This window comes from Lagopus leucura, unplaced genomic scaffold (genome assembly GCF_019238085.1).
Source record: "Lagopus leucura isolate 7727_CA_CO unplaced genomic scaffold, USGS_WTPT01 Super-Scaffold_100062, whole genome shotgun sequence".
In the NCBI taxonomy this organism is placed as follows: domain Eukaryota; kingdom Metazoa; phylum Chordata; class Aves; order Galliformes; family Phasianidae; genus Lagopus; species Lagopus leucura.
In genome coordinates, this window is record NW_024962307.1 from 65,934 (window position 1) to 80,730 (window position 14,797).

A 14,797-nucleotide genomic window follows, 5' to 3' on the forward strand; every position below is an offset into this window, starting at 1 on the left:
GAGGTCCGGGACCAGCCCTATGGGGATGGGGCTTCCCCATGGGATTCATTCCTCTGCCCCTTGGTGGCAGTGGCCCCTTGGTGGGATGGTCATCTTGGTGGCAATGGTCCCTTTGCTTGGATGGTAAGGAGGTGAGGGACGAACCCCGTGGGGATCGGGATGGAGTTGGAGGAGTAAATTCCTCGGGGAAAACTCACGTCGTCCCTTTGGTGGGCTGGTCCCCTCGGTGGGACTGCCCCATTGGGAGGGTTTGGGGACTTTCTTCACGCAGAGCTCCAGGATTCACAGCGTTTTCGTTGCCACAGGTGCTGGAGCGCTCGCGGGATGTGGTAGATGATGTTAGCGTGTCCCTGCGGCTCTGGGACACCTTTGGAGACCACCACAAAGACCGGCGCTTTGCGTATGGCAGGTAGGGGAGAGGAGAACCCCGTGCTGAGGTGGGAGGTTCCGTCACCCGGGTGGATCTTGACCCTTTTTTCCCCCTCTCAGATCCGACGTCGTGGTTTTGTGCTTCTCCATCGCCAACCCCAACTCCCTGCACCATGTGAAGACCATGTGGTACCCGGAGATCAAACACTTCTGTCCCCGCGCGCCCGTCATCCTGGTGGGCTGCCAGCTGGACCTGCGCTACGCCGACCTGGAGGCCGTCAACCGGGCACGGCGTCCCTTGGCCAGGTGGGAGACATCCGTGCCCCCAAATCCTTTCTCCTTGCCATGCATGCAAAGAGGCCGTAGATTCATAGAGCTGGAAGGGGCCGTCTGGTCCAACTCCAATGAACGGGGAAACCTGCAGTTCGGTCAGGTGCTCAGAGCCCCATCCAGCCTGACCTTGGGTGTCTCCAGGGATGGGACGTTATCTTCTTTATTATACGAGGTTTCTTCATCACCTTCATGATTTCCTCTTCTCCAGGCCAATCAAACCCAACGAGATCCTTCCCCCGGAGAAGGGAAGGGAGGTGGCCAAAGAACTGGGGATCCCCTATTACGAGACGAGCGTGGTGGCTCAGTTTGGCATCAAGGACGTCTTCGACAACGCCATCCGTGCCGCCCTCATCTCCCGCCGTCACCTGCAGTTCTGGAAGTCCCATCTACGCAACGTGCAGCGGCCCCTCCTCCAAGCCCCCTTCCTGCCCCCCAGGCCCCCTCCGCCCATCATCGTGGTGCCGGATCCCCCGTCCAACAACGAGGAGCACCCGGCCCACCTCTTGGAGGACCCCCTGTGTGCGGACGTCATCCTGGTGCTGCAAGAGAAGATCAAAATCTACGCTCACAAGATCTACCTCTCCACCTCCTCCTCCAAGTTTTACGACCTGTTCCTCATGGACCTGAGCGAGGAGGACCAGCAGAGCAGTGCAGGGCATGGTTTTGGGGTTGCCGTCACCGCAGCGGCCGAGAGGATGCTGCACCAAGAGGAGAGGCATCACGGACGGGATTTCCTCCTCCGAGCTGCGAGCTTTGATATCTGTGAAAGCACCGAGGAGGGCGGCTCCGGCCAGCGAAAACCGTGCCTTAGAGCCTCCACCAGTGATGGGATCCTACGGGGGAACCGCTACGAGAACGGGGAGCGTGGGCTGCGACGGGGACGGGACCTCTCCTCTTGGAGCCGGGCCTTCATCAGCATCCAGGAGGAGATGGCCGAAGACCCGTTGACCTACAAATCCAAGCTGATGGTGGTGGTGAAGATGGATGCTTCCATCCAACCGGGCCCTTTCCGGGCCGTGCTGAAGTATTTGTACACCGGGGAGCTGGATGAGAAGGAGCGGGACCTCATGCACATCGCTCACATCGCGGAGCTGCTGGAGGTGTTCGACCTCCGCATGATGGTGGCCAACATCCTCAACAATGAGGCGTTCATGAACCAGGAGATCACCAAAGCCTTCCACGTCCGGAGGACGAACCGGGTGAAGGAATGCCTGGCCAAGGGGACTTTCTCGGGTACGACCCCGTCCCCTTCTCTCTTGCCCGTACCAACGCTCTGAAACGCCGTGTGCTCTGCCTTCCTTGGGATTTTGGTGGTGCTCACTTACAGGCGTTGCGTTTCTGGGGTTTTCACCTCCAAGCGCCATCCCAGGCCATGCAACACCACGTTCTCCCTCTAGCTGAATTGGTTCACATGGACAGACCAAGGGGGGCTGTGGGAGCCCTGGAACAGCCCAGGGTAGAGCAGAACAGGGGATGCTCGTCCTTGTGAGGAGCAGGGAGGAGGATGGGGACATGCTCTGCAGCGTGTGGGTGAGGCTTTTCTCCCCAGGTTTCGCCCTTTGCTTTCCAACACTGTTCACCTTGGGAATGCCCTTGGGCAGGGCTGTGCACGGTGCCGTGGGTGACGTAGCCCTTGCCTGAGTTCCTTGGAGGATGCTGGAAAACAAACACATCCTTAGGGCAGAGTACAGGGCCGTGCGTTTGTCCTTCTGTCTCCTTGCCTTTGGTGTCCTGTGGTGGGGATGGCTGAGCCCTGTGTGACAGGGCCGTCCCTCTGCTCATTTGCAGATGTCACCTTCGTGCTGGATGACGGTGCTATCAGTGCCCACAAGCCCCTGCTCATCTCCAGCTGCGACTGGATGGCCGCGATGTTCGGCGGTCCCTTCGTGGAGAGCTCCACTAATGAGGTGAGGATGCGCTCAGGGAGGGTGTGGGACAGCCATGGGGTGACCGCTGGAATCATAGAAGCATTTAGGTTGGAAAAGACCTCCGTGATCATGAAGTCCAACTATCAACCCGTCCCCACCGTGCCCATAGAATCATAGAGTCATAAAGCTTGGAAAAAGCCTCCAAGATCAAGTCCAGCTGTTGACCCATCGCCACCATGGGTGTGACTCTTGCAGGTGGCACTTCCTTACACCAGCAAGAGCTGCATGCGGGCCGTGCTGGAGTATCTTTACACGGGGCAGTTCAGCTCCAGCCCTGACCTCGATGACATGAAGCTCATCATCTTGGCCAACCGCCTCTGCCTGCCCCACTTGGTGGCTCTTACCGGTGAGTTGGTGCCCCCAAAACTTGGTGGCAGCTCTCTAATCACCCCATCCCAACTGCCCCCCTAAGCCCCTGTGTCACCCACAGAGCAGTACACCGTCACCGGGCTGATGGAAGCTGCGCAGATGATGGTGGACATCGATGGGGACGTGCTGGTATTCCTGGAGCTGGCACAGGTAGGTGGGATGGGATGAACGAGGTGGGGGTGACACCGCCGCTGCAGAGAGGACGGCAGGATCGGGTCCTTGATGCCCGCGGGGATTGGGGACCTTGGGATGGATGAGGTCCCCACGGTGGCTCTGACGCGTGCTCCATCTCCCGCAGTTCCACTGCGCCTACCAGCTCGCCGACTGGTGCCTCCACCACATCTGCACCAACTACAACAACGTCTGCCGCAAGTTTCCCCGCGACATGAAGGCCATGTCGGGAGGTGAGCGCGGTCGGTGTGGGGCGGTGGGGACGCTGGGGACACCCAGCACTGTGCTCACCCCCGATGTCCCCGCAGAGAACCAGGAGTACTTCGAGAAGCACCGCTGGCCGCCGGTGTGGTACCTGAAGGAGGAGGACCACTACCAGCGGGCCAAGAAGGAGCGGGAGAAGGAAGACTACCTCCACCTCAAACGGCAGCCCAAGAGGCGGTGGCTCTTCTGGAACTCCCCTTCCTCCTCTCCTTCATCGTCAGCGGCCACAGCCTCCTCCTCTTCCTCCTCCTCCTCCTCCTCGGCTGTGGTTTGATCCTTGCTGCGGCTCCAGGAGATGAGGAGGAGGAAGGCCGCCCGGCGCCCGTTGGGTGCCACCAATGGGTGCCCCCAGGAGATGGAGGGAGTGCATCCCCACAGCGAGGGCTCTGCTGTCCACGTGCCAGCGCCGGGACTGGCACAAAGCAGCAGGAGAAGAGGTGACAGGAGCGCGAGGGCTGTCTGGTTTTGTTTTCATTCATTCTTTCTTTCCAACATCAACCGCATGAGGAAGAAGAAGAGAAGCGTCCTGCTTCCACCTTTCAGTTGTAACCAGGAGCTGCAGGGTAGGGTTGGGTTTTGTGGGATGCCATCCTGCTGCCCCTTGGACTTGCAGTAGGGTGAGGAGGGAGCCCGGTCCCCAGAGGACCAAGCAGAGGATCCTACTTGGCTGCAGGAGCCACGCACCGCAGCTCCATCCGCTTCCATGGAGGGCCGTCCCAGTTTGGGCAACTGCTGGGAACAGGAGCCCCTCTCCTCCACCTCTCCCTGTGGAAAGTTTGGGCCTCAGCAGTGCAAGAGCCCAGGGTGCACACGTTTCACCAAAAAGAAATTTGAAGCAAAAAAAAAAAATTATATATATATACATATATATATATATATAAGACCACCAAAAAAGCCAAAAGAAACCACCAACCCCCACCCCCAACACCCAACCCCACGCTCCCAGCCTGGGAGCCGAGCCTGAAAGGCTCCGTTGTAATAAATGCTATTTGAAAAGCCCAGCGTAGTCCCTGTGTGTTTGGGAGGAGCGGAGAAGCACCACAAGGATGCAGCCCTTAACAACCCAGATCCCGTGGCAGCGATGCTCCTGGGTGATGCTCTGTGTCACCGCTCTTTTTGGATGCTCAGCCGTGGATGCGGGAGCACAGGAGCAGATGCAGCAGGTGCAATGCTTTGCAGCAGGTAGGATGAGGTTTTGTTCCCTTTGGAAAGCATCCCCACCGTGCATGTCCTGCAGGAGCTGCCCCTGCTGGGTTTGCATGCAGAGCACAGCGCCAGGCTGTTGTCCCCCCTCCCCGTGCTGGCAGCTCCTGCTTTGGGTGCTTGCAATGAGAAATGCCCTGCATGTGATCCAGCAGGATGGCTGGGGGCAGCTCTGGGGTTTTTGCAAGCACCGCATGGATTTGCATTGCAGCTCCAGCAGCACACAGCCTGTTTGCACCAGGGACCGAGCTTGCAGCCTCCTGCTTCTACAGGCAGCTAAAGAGCATGGGACCCGTGGCAAAACAGCAGAAGTTTGCTGCTGAGGACCTGCAGCAGCATTGCTGGTGGGGATGCAGAGCTCTGCAGTGTCCAGGGCATGCGAAGCCAAAACGTAACGGCAAAGCAAAGGGGAAAAAGGGATGAGGAATCAGGATTGTTGTTGTTTTTAAGTTTATTCTTCCTTCATAAAGACACGTGTAAAAAAAAAATCCTGGATAAAACTAACTGGCTGGGCCAGAGCTCTGTATAAAAACACACCATCACACATAGTAAAAAAACAAAACAACCAGCTATTTTTATATTATAAGTTAACGTATGTACACGTTTGCAATTAATAAATACATAAATACAAAAGTTCTGCTGGTATTTGGCACAGGGCTGGAGAGGACGGAAAGGGGCGCAGGGGGGGCTGCCCACAAACCTGCGCCCGCGCAGGGGGAGCTCCAGGTTGGGCTGCAGCTCCATCGCCCTGCAGCACCTCATCCCTGAGCTGTGCGTCCTCCCTGCAGGTGGAGGAGCAACCCAGCCAGCTGGGGGCCCCCACGGCCCTGGCAATGGGAATGAGCCGAGCCGCCCTTATTTCAGCCGCCTCAGCGCCGATGAATCGCGCCCGCGTCGCCTGCAGTCATAGAATCGTGGACTTGGGTTGGAAGGGGCCTTGAGGATCATCCAGTTCCAACCCCACTGCTACAGCCTTGTGTCTACTGCTAAGGGCAAGCAGAACTAGCTACAAATGCAACTCTAAATGGATCGTAGAGGGTAACCCAAGAGCCCCAGGGATGCTCGCCCACCACGCATGCAGTACGAAGCGTAACGGTCGGCTCGGAGATGTTCTACAAGCAGAATATCACTAAAAAAATTAAAAAATTAAAAACGTTGATCCAGTTAAGAATCAGTGAGTGCCCGCACCAAGCAAAGATGCAGTTCTGCACCGAGGTCTGTATAAAATCAGTGCTGGTAAATGAGATGATCTCAAAAGCAGCTTGGAAGACCCTTTGGCTCGTTGCGTCGGCCAAATGAAATCAAGGCACTCGCGTGGCTTCCATAAGGCAGCACCAACGCTGAGTGTGGCGGAGAAGAACCCAGCTGGGATCGACTCCTCCAGGCTCAGCTGAGCAGTGCGACGGCTCCGGGAGGAAGGAGCCGTGAGAATACTATCACAAAGATCAAGATAAAGGTTCTCAGAGGAATCCGCATCTTCAGCTCCAGCTGGGGAGGAGCAGGGCTGGCTGCGCTCCTCAGCTCACTTCATACTGGAAATATCCATTCCTAACGAGTTCGGAGGCAATTAGGTCTGCCACGCCGCTGAGGTTGATCTGGGACAGGGTCTCCAGCAGTGTATTCACGGAGGCTTTGCTGCCTTCTTTGTTGAGCCACATGTTGAGCATCTGATATAAGGGCTCCCCTGAGCCTCTGTCGTTCTGCTCTGCCTGATAAAGGTTGTTTTCCCGCAGACCGAGGGTTCGGCCGAATCTCCTCCATTCAGGGAAGGGCACAAACTCGACAAAGGTGTTGAAAGAGGAAGACAAAACTGGAATGAGAAGGGAGAAGCTCAGCAAATGCGGATATCTGGACTGGAAGAGCTTTCTCAGAGCCCTCAGGCTCAGCCCATCCCTGCCCACCAGCACATCCCAACACTTACCGCTTAGGGGGTCCTTTCCTGGCACTGGAACCAGCTTCTTCTGGGTTTCCACGTTGGGATCTGAAGTTCTTGGTGCCACCTCCTGAAAAAGAAGCGTATTACAGCACCCAGAGAGCTCTGGCATGAGCACCATCCCCGCACCCTGCTAACAGTGGGGTCAGGGAACATCTCTGGGCACTGCTGTGGCAGGAGATTGCCATGCAGCCCTGGGATGCTCCTCAATGGGGGTGATGGGTTCCTAACACCAGGATCCTGATAGCTCATGGGTGCTGGGCAGGGGGAGATTTGCTCACTACTGAGTGTAGAACGAAGATTATGGGCATAGAACATCTCCATGCCCATCTCCATCTCCATTCCCATCTCCTCCTTCCCTCCATCTTCATGCAGACACCCTGGTTCAGCTCTGGAAGGCCTTGAGTTAATCAGCTCAAGGCGGAGGAAAGCAGCAGAGCTCAGCCATGCAGTGCCGTACCTCCATCTCCACACCACGGGGAACCTCTGAGCCCTGCGCTGCGGCGAGCAGCTGCTGCTTCTGCTGCTGGTTCAGGTAGATCTGCTCATTGCAGTTGTTGTCCTGAATCCCCATCCTCTGCAACAGTCTGTTCTGCTGGAAGAGAAACGCAGAGCAGCCAAGCTGGAGCCCCCCATCCTGGCAGCGGGGGCTGCAGGTGAACCACCCCCCCCTCACTACAGCATTCCCATGAGCTGCAAGCAATGCAGGGAGCAAGCAGAGCAAAGCCCAGCACAACTCACCACCACGGTGCTGGGCTTCCTGCACAGATCTCCGCCACCCCCTGGAAGAAAAAGCAGCGCTGTCACCCTTCCTCTCCACAGGACGTCCCCTTCCTGCCCACACCCTGTGGGGTGAGGACCCCACGTCTACGGCCCGCGATCCCCCTCACCTGCACCGTAGTGTCTGCAGCACCAGCATAAGAACACCAGCAGGAACACCAGGCCCACAACCAGCACGATGATGGTAATGATGCCTGCTAAAGCAGACAACACGGGGGTGTGGGGAGCTGCTGCCACAACAGCAGCCCCCAATCCTCCATCCCTCTCCCCATCCCAAACTCACTGGAGAAGCTGGAGGAGATGTCCAAGGGAGGACCGCACTGCAGGTCGCTGTGCTGCGTGCATGGAGCTATCCTCACTTGTCCTTTGGGGCACCTGGAATGGGGGATATGGGGCAGGTTCAGCACCCGGGGATCCCCCCAGCAGCCCAAGAGCTCCCCAGCTCCCAACTCACCGGGTTTGGCACTTTTGGCACATCTCACAGGGGTGGTCAGGTAAGCAGAAGGTGCCGTTCTTGCAGGCGCACTGCGTGTTCCTGGTGGGGACGCAGGGACTCACCTCCACCTGGTCTGTGGGCAAGAAGCAACACAGCTCTGCTCAGGCTCTCCCATCCGCTCCCCCATGCAGCCAACAACCCACAAGCCCAGGGAAGCCCAGCTTGCTCCCCAGGGTGGAGTTTTGCCATGCCTGCATGCCAAAGCAATGATTGCATTAAAGCTCCTGCAGCAGCCTGCAAGCACCGCCATGCGCCCAACCCCCCTCAGTCCTTGCTGGAGGACTCACATCCCTGCTTTGCACAAGGGATGCTGTGCCGCTTGGAGATGCAGATCTGGAAGTATCCAGTGCGCCAGGTCAGGATGCAGCCTGCTCCCTCCATCCCAAGCACACCCAGCACGAGCTGCTCCTCAGGGCTGCTGCAGATGTCCTCACTCCTTATGCAGAAGCTCTGATAGCAACCCTCCCTCACACCACCTCATACCTTCCCTACACGTCCGGCAGCCCAGGCACTTGAGGAAGTCGTTTGGATACTCGGTGTACTCATCTTTCTTACATGGGAGGAACTTGGAGGAGTCATTTGCCAAATAGGTGCCTGCAAGAAGGGGTGAAACGGAAAGAAGTACGAGTTAATGCAGCACACTGGAGACACGGCGCTGCCAAGACGTGGAGATGTCTTTGCAGCAAGAGCTGCTTCTGCTGTCACTGAGTTGCACGGAGTGATTCTTGTGGCTGCCTTACCCATAGGACACTTCTTGCTGTAGAGGTCTGGTTCCAGGACATCTGACTCGCCTGCCCGCTTCTTCACTGCCGCAGCAGATCCCAAATGAACCTTCTGTTAAAAGCACAGGAAAAATGGGTTAGAAACACCCCAAACCCTTGGTGCAGAGGAGAAGCATCGCACCGGGACAACCCGCAGCTGCTGGACCCGATTATGCCTGCTTTCCTTCCCCAGTTTCTGAGCACGTGAACCAACAGAACGGAAGAAAGCAGCACGGTGCTGTGCAGGGATAATGCAGAGCAGCAAGGGAGGCGGTGGGGAGGAAGGCTGAGCTGCTCCCACCGTTTCCACACCACTGGGGCCCCAGGACAGGGCGCAGGGACATGTGGCAGAGGCTCCGTACCCGCGCTGTGCCCTTCCCATAGCCCGCCTCGTAGAGCACATATTTCTTCCCTGAGTCAGAAACGCTGAAGCAGCACCTCCAAGGCACTGCAGGAGCAATATTGGCCCCCCCTCTTCCTCTTCATCACTTTCCGCAAGGAAGGGTGTGGGCACGGGGAAACAATGACATGGAGGGGACACCTCCATAATGGAGGACCGAGCCCTGCGCTCACCATCAGCATTGCTCTGAGGAAGCATTCCTGGAGCTCTCCACCTCCCCACCTCCTCTGCGTTGGGGCAGGGAGCAAGAAGAGAAATGAGAGCAACTCAGGTCCGGGTCAAAACGCCTGCCTGAGCCGTTTGGGTGTTTATGAAGGACAAAAAGCCTTTTTCTGTGTGACGTAAATCCTTTGCCTTCCACCACCTCTGCAGTTTTTAGGGCTTCACCAAACCGAGACCTGGGAGTTTTCACGGACGGAGAGCGCACTGCCTGTCCTCATGGGGAGAAAAAGCTCTTCCCCATTCAAACCCTGCACAGTTGATCTCACCAACACCACAACCCCGCCTGCCGTTCGGAAGGGCCCTTCGTGTGTGGGATTTCATCACTGTCACAAAACAGAACTGTGCACGATAAAGTTACCAGCCTTCCCAGCCCGTATGGCAGCCCTGCAAAGCAGCCAGGGCCAGAACCCACGTGCGCAGGAAACGACCCCAGCACCGCGCTGGAGGAACCGCCAGGCAGAGGAATCCAATATCCTCATCTGCTCAAAGCAGAACTCCGTGCATTTTCCTTCTTTTCTGCCTTTTTTTACCCAAGGGAGGCACTGGACCATGGCAGCACCGATCCCACATGGAACCTCACACCGTCCTGATGGCATTAACACAACGCCAGCTCTCCATTTTGGGAAGAGAGGCTGTAAGTAAGCCCTGAACCATTTCCAGCCACACCAAAGGGGTTTTCCCACCGGGCTTTACGCAGTTGGAGTTTGAGCTCTGGCAGATCCAGAGCCATTGCACACAACCCTCATGTGCTGGTGGCCCAACTCCAGGCATGATGCAAGGGGCAGCGGCGCAGCATCGGGTGACAGCTATGTGCAGCACCGAGTTAAGCAGTCAAATAAGGGGCTGCTCTGAATGCCTCCACAGGTGCTGGCATCAGCGAGGCTTTAAGATGCTGGAAAACAGCATCTCAGTCACTGAATTCCTATAAGCTGCACATGGTAGGAACCGGATGAGAAGCTGATGCTCTTTTAGGGTTGGACGGTGGGCACCCCACCAGGGTCTGAGTGCCTCTGCGATGGCACAAATCACAATCCAGCTCCCCCAGCCTCGGGGGTGCATTTCTGTGGGGCCAGGTGAGGTGAGGCTGTAGGTATGTCACACTTTGGGCACCACCCATCCACGCAGGAACACGAATGGTGCGCAGTGGAGTTTTGGCCCTGGCTGCCATCAGCGCTGAGTTCTGGGCACCCATCATATGGGCTGATGTGATGCATTCCTACACTGCACCTCCAGACCTCAACGCTGCCGAATGTTCCCGATGGTCACCGACAACAAAATGGCTCTCAAGCAAAAAGCGGGGAATTCCCTCCCAGCCAGGCAGCGCAGTAGGAATCCATCCCCCATAGGGCTGGGCTTGCTGTCCCCAAGCCCCACACGCCCAAAGGGCCGATAGCCCATCCCATCCCCCCTCCGTGCCCCACAGCCTCGGCCCCACACACCCCTGTCCCCTACAAACCCACCCAGGAGAGCCCACCGCTCCCATCCCATGGGCGTCACCAAAGTACTGCTGATGGCTGAGCCCCCGGAGCCCCAGCATTCCCTACAGCCCCCAGGCCAGCTAAGCGGCCCCATAGCCTCACCACCCCCTGTTTGGGGGCCAGGTGAGCCCCCCACAGCCCCCGGGATCATGGGAGCCCCGCAGAGCCCTTAGACCAGGGGAGCCCCCCACAGCCCCTGCCCCTTCCATAGCCCATAGATCCGGGAAGCCCCTCCATGCCCTCGGCTCCCCCCATAGTTTCCGATCTGGGTGACCGCAACTCCCGAACTCCCCCCCTCCCCCCCCCGACCAGAAATTCCCGCTAAAGGAGAACTCCAATCCTCTACACTCCCCCATCACCCCCCCACTCCACGTGAACCCCTACACCCCCATTCCCACAGACTCCCACCTGTTCCACCCCCCCCTTATCCCCATCTCCCGTAAAAACACCCCCCTTGCCTCCCACCCCACCACTTCCCATACAAAAGCCGCCCCCATCCCCACCTCTCCATACCCCCTCGACGGTGCGACAAGCCCGGACATGCCGCGCCGATATCGGGCAGCACCTCCGGGAATCCCGAGACCCCAAAACATCCCCCCGGGGGGCCCCCGCCCCCCCCCCCCCCCCCCCAGCCCCCCACCCCCATCCACGCACCGCCAACAGCAGCAGCAGGACGGGGCAGAAGCGGAGCGCAGCTGAGCGCATCGTGCGCGGTGAGAGGCGCGCCGCTCCCGGGCTGGGATCCGGATTCGGATCGAGTGAAGACGGGGTTTGGTCCGAAACGGGACCTGGTCCGAACCACCAGTGAATTCCACGAGCTGACAGCTTCGCCGAGCGGAGCGATGTGAAGCAATGTGAGCAACTGCCGGGATCGTTGGTGACACAGGGAGGAGGAGGAGGAGGAGGAGGAGAAGGAGGAAGAGGGCTGGCCACGACCTCCAGGCACCGCCACAAACTCACGTATCGAGAAACCGCAGCAAGTTTCGCTGCAGAATCACTAAGAGAGGGAAAGCTGAACCTGGCTCGCGTTTCACACGCTTTTATTATTGATTTGTTAGACTTTTTTTTTAATACATATATAAAGGATTTTCGTGCCCAAACTTCTGTTCTTGAAGCTCTCGGGAGAGATGAGGGCTTTGCTCAGCATCTTCTCACTGAGGTTCTTTGATATGGAGGATGGGGTTGTAGGGAGAACAGGGCAGAGCAGTGCAGAATGAACCCATCATCGCCACTGAGCCGGAAAACGGGGAATTCCGGATCGTTTTGGGGAGAAAAATTCAATGAAGGGGGAAAAGAAAAAAAAAACACACAAAAACAGCAGGAAAACCTCCGGATTTTCTGCTGTTACACAACGGGTCTCTGCAGCGGGGTTTTGTGGATGGGGTGGAATTAAAACTACCCCAAAAGCAGAGCAGAGAAATGCAGTCCCTTGTTAATCTTTCTCTAACCTTGAACTCTGGGTTAGTGTAACTCATGCCGAGCGCTCAGAGCTTGCAAGAATTCCGGGCTCCCTCCCTAGAGGTGACTCACCAGGCTGAGTTAAATAACCCTTCAGCGCCGGGTCCTTTTTAAGCATCGCCCGAGGCAGAGAAATTGCAGGTGAGAGCGGAGGCAGAAGGCTCTGGGTAGCGATAAATGGTGCGGCTCCACGCATTGGGTGAGAACAGGGCACGGTTGGCAGCTTGGGATGGAGGGGAAAGCAGTGATGCTCAGCAGCTGCAATGGGGCCGGCGGGGCTGCAGGTGACAGCTTGGGGCAGCTGGCAGCATCCCCTCGGTGTGGCAATGAATTGGAAATCCATCCTGCAGACAGCAGGGCTCGTCCACGCCGAGTGCAATTCAACTCAAGTGCGATTTAAAGCAGAAAGATGAACCAGTGGTTGTTTCCTGGGGCATTAGCAACCCCAGAAGCATGCAGCGCCCTTTGCTTAACCAAACCCAATGACTTCACCCAGCTCAGGTCATGCAGCACTTTGCAGGCAGCTGATTTTCCCAGTTAGCTCACAGCAAACATTGCTCCCCAGCCCTGCATGTTCAGCAGGACTGGAAGGACCGACATCCCGACCTGCTGCTGTTGATGGGATACCTTGCACACACACAGCATGCAGACATTTCCCCAGCTTTAGGCTGTTTGCTCCTTTTCTCCACATTCTTCCAGTTAACAGCAGGCACTTCGGTTCCCATTCTGAGCAGCACTTACTTAATTTAGTGCTGGAAATAAGAACTCTTATCCACACCAGCACTCAGGACCCAGACTCCTCATCCTCGCTAGGAAGCCGCAGCCACAAACCTCTTATTTATAAAGCTTGGACCAGGAATGATCCGTGCCAACAACCGCAGACGTCGTGTTTTTGCACAGCTCTGAACAAAGGCAGCTTTATGCTCGGCACGTGGGTGCTCACAGCCCATTGGGGCAGCAGTGCTTTGCAGGCAGGGATACACACACACACACTCACATCACCCACCCACCCACCTGGCCAGAATTTCCAGCCAGACGTGCAGAACGTTTCCATGTAAGGTTGATTTGCACCGAATTCAGGCAGGAGAGGATTTATCAGCCCAGGACAGGCTGCTCTGCGTGCTTATCGCCTGCAGCCCGGCTCCTTGCAAACCCAGGGAGGCTGCAGAGCAGAAGCACTGGGTGTGAGTTCAGTGCACTGCAATGGGGCACCTCCACTGTTACACATCACCAAATTCTCACTCTTCCACGGCTCTGCTGCAGGTGGTAAATAAAACGAGTGCAAGGAGCACAGCTTGCCTCCAGGGAGCAGGGAAGGTGTGGGAGCAAAGTGGGAATTAATGACTCACAGATGATGCCTGCCGTAAAGGGCTGCATGGGATGCTCACTCTTATCAGCCCTTCTTGTTCTCCTGGCTAATGAACATTGGTTTCATCATGTAGGGTGAGGTCAGCTTCTCCCTTCCCTTCCCTTCCCTTCCCTCCCCTCCCCTCAATTCCAAGCTGTGTCACAGAACCACAGGATGCCTTGGGAATCCATCTGATAATTCTGAACTTCCCCCTCTGGATAAAAACAGATTTGGCTCATAAATACCAGGTTCCTCTTTGTAAGTGGAATGAGGGACTCATGGGCAGCCTGGCTGTGAACTCCATGAGAACAGACCTTGGTTTCCCCCTGGGCAAGCCGCAGAGCCCTGGGTTCCCCATTCCCTTCTGCACAGTGGGATGCTTGGACTGCTGAACTCAGACCGACCCCTTTTCCTGCTCTTCCCATCCCTCCCCTTTTCTGTGCCCTTGAAAACAGACTTAAAAGGGGCCTTGGAATGAGGGAGAGCTCCAGTGGGATGAGGGCTGCAGTGCTGCAGGTTCCTTATCCCAGCTGAGCATCTGTATGCTTCGACACCACTGCAGAGCTCCGGCTCGGTGTGTCTGGGGTTGAAATGATCAGCACTGCATAAAGCCTCATTGAGTTCCTTCCCAGGGGGTTACAAAGCCCACACAGTGCCCCAGAGCAGCCTGCAGCCTCCTGCTGCCACCCCCCCAGGCTCACCCCATAAACCTGAGACCCTGCAAAGGGACCAAGCTGCTGCTGTTCCACCTCTCTGTGCCAATGCAAAACAAATTAGCCACCGATTTCTTGAACCTTTCCTCCAAAAAAAGCACACCCAGATACGTTCTCCTGTCAAATATCACCCCATGTCCACTTTGTATTGTTTTCCCACAGGTCAGGAGGGGATTTCTTGTGCAGGATGAGGATCATCACTTGGCTCCTTTCACGGGTGAACACGTGATGCCTCTCTCCAGCAGCCAAAGGTTCAAGGCTGATTTCCCCAGGTGTTTAAACACAGCCCTGTGCGGTTCCTGTGATGAGGCCTCGTGGTCAGACCTCGTGGTTCAGCTTCCTGTTCGCGGTGTTTGCTTTGCTTTGCACCCTCCCTTGTGCAGAACGGCTTTGGTTCCTGGGTATCAATGGCTTCACAGTTACAAGGCAGTGTAATTTTGAGGGCAACACCGAAATGACTAATTTGAAATCTCAGCTTGGCTGAAAGGAGATAAAAATAGTCTCTTGGCTCTGCTGAGTCATCTGCTAATTTAAAGCACAGATCAGAGCATGTTTAAAGGCTGCTCCAGGA

General features: G+C 56.7%; 2 protein-coding genes across 8 annotated transcripts in view; one reads left to right on the forward strand and one right to left on the reverse strand.

Moving 5' to 3' along the window:
* The window catches only part of RHOBTB2 (Rho related BTB domain containing 2), a 12,648-nt gene extending 7,378 nt beyond the window's left edge, over positions 1–5,270 (forward strand). For all 4 annotated transcript variants that reach the window (XM_042886748.1, XM_042886749.1, XM_042886747.1 and 1 more), the window contains 8 exons: positions 306–409; positions 490–675; positions 911–1,935; positions 2,491–2,609; positions 2,826–2,976; positions 3,061–3,149; positions 3,298–3,403; positions 3,479–5,270. In XM_042886748.1, the coding sequence (XP_042742682.1) occupies positions 306–409; positions 490–675; positions 911–1,935; positions 2,491–2,609; positions 2,826–2,976; positions 3,061–3,149; positions 3,298–3,403; positions 3,479–3,708 (2,010 nt within the window). In that variant the 3' untranslated portion in view covers positions 3,709–5,270. The remainder of the gene's footprint in view (positions 1–305; positions 410–489; positions 676–910; positions 1,936–2,490; positions 2,610–2,825; positions 2,977–3,060; positions 3,150–3,297; positions 3,404–3,478) is intronic.
* On the reverse strand, positions 5,071–13,432 carry LOC122188433 (tumor necrosis factor receptor superfamily member 10B-like). Of its 4 annotated transcripts, none has more exons than XM_042886754.1 (10): positions 12,793–13,432; positions 8,587–8,680; positions 8,330–8,440; positions 7,805–7,919; positions 7,634–7,725; positions 7,461–7,547; positions 7,312–7,352; positions 7,031–7,165; positions 6,559–6,640; positions 5,071–6,447 (listed from the first exon to the last, which is right to left on the reverse strand). In XM_042886754.1, the coding sequence occupies exons 1-10, from the start codon at positions 12,808–12,810 to the stop codon at positions 6,155–6,157; spliced, it is 1,068 nt and encodes a 355-aa protein (XP_042742688.1). In that variant the 5' UTR covers positions 12,811–13,432; the 3' UTR covers positions 5,071–6,154. The 4 variants fall into 4 exon arrangements, with proteins under 4 accessions (XP_042742688.1, XP_042742687.1, XP_042742686.1 ...); XM_042886753.1 differs by lacking the exon at positions 12,793–13,432 and adding an exon at positions 11,362–12,786 and having other exon boundaries at positions 7,461–7,544; XM_042886752.1 differs by lacking the exon at positions 12,793–13,432 and adding an exon at positions 11,362–12,786 and having other exon boundaries at positions 7,031–7,162.
* Between the last annotated feature and the right edge of the window lie 1,365 nt (positions 13,433–14,797).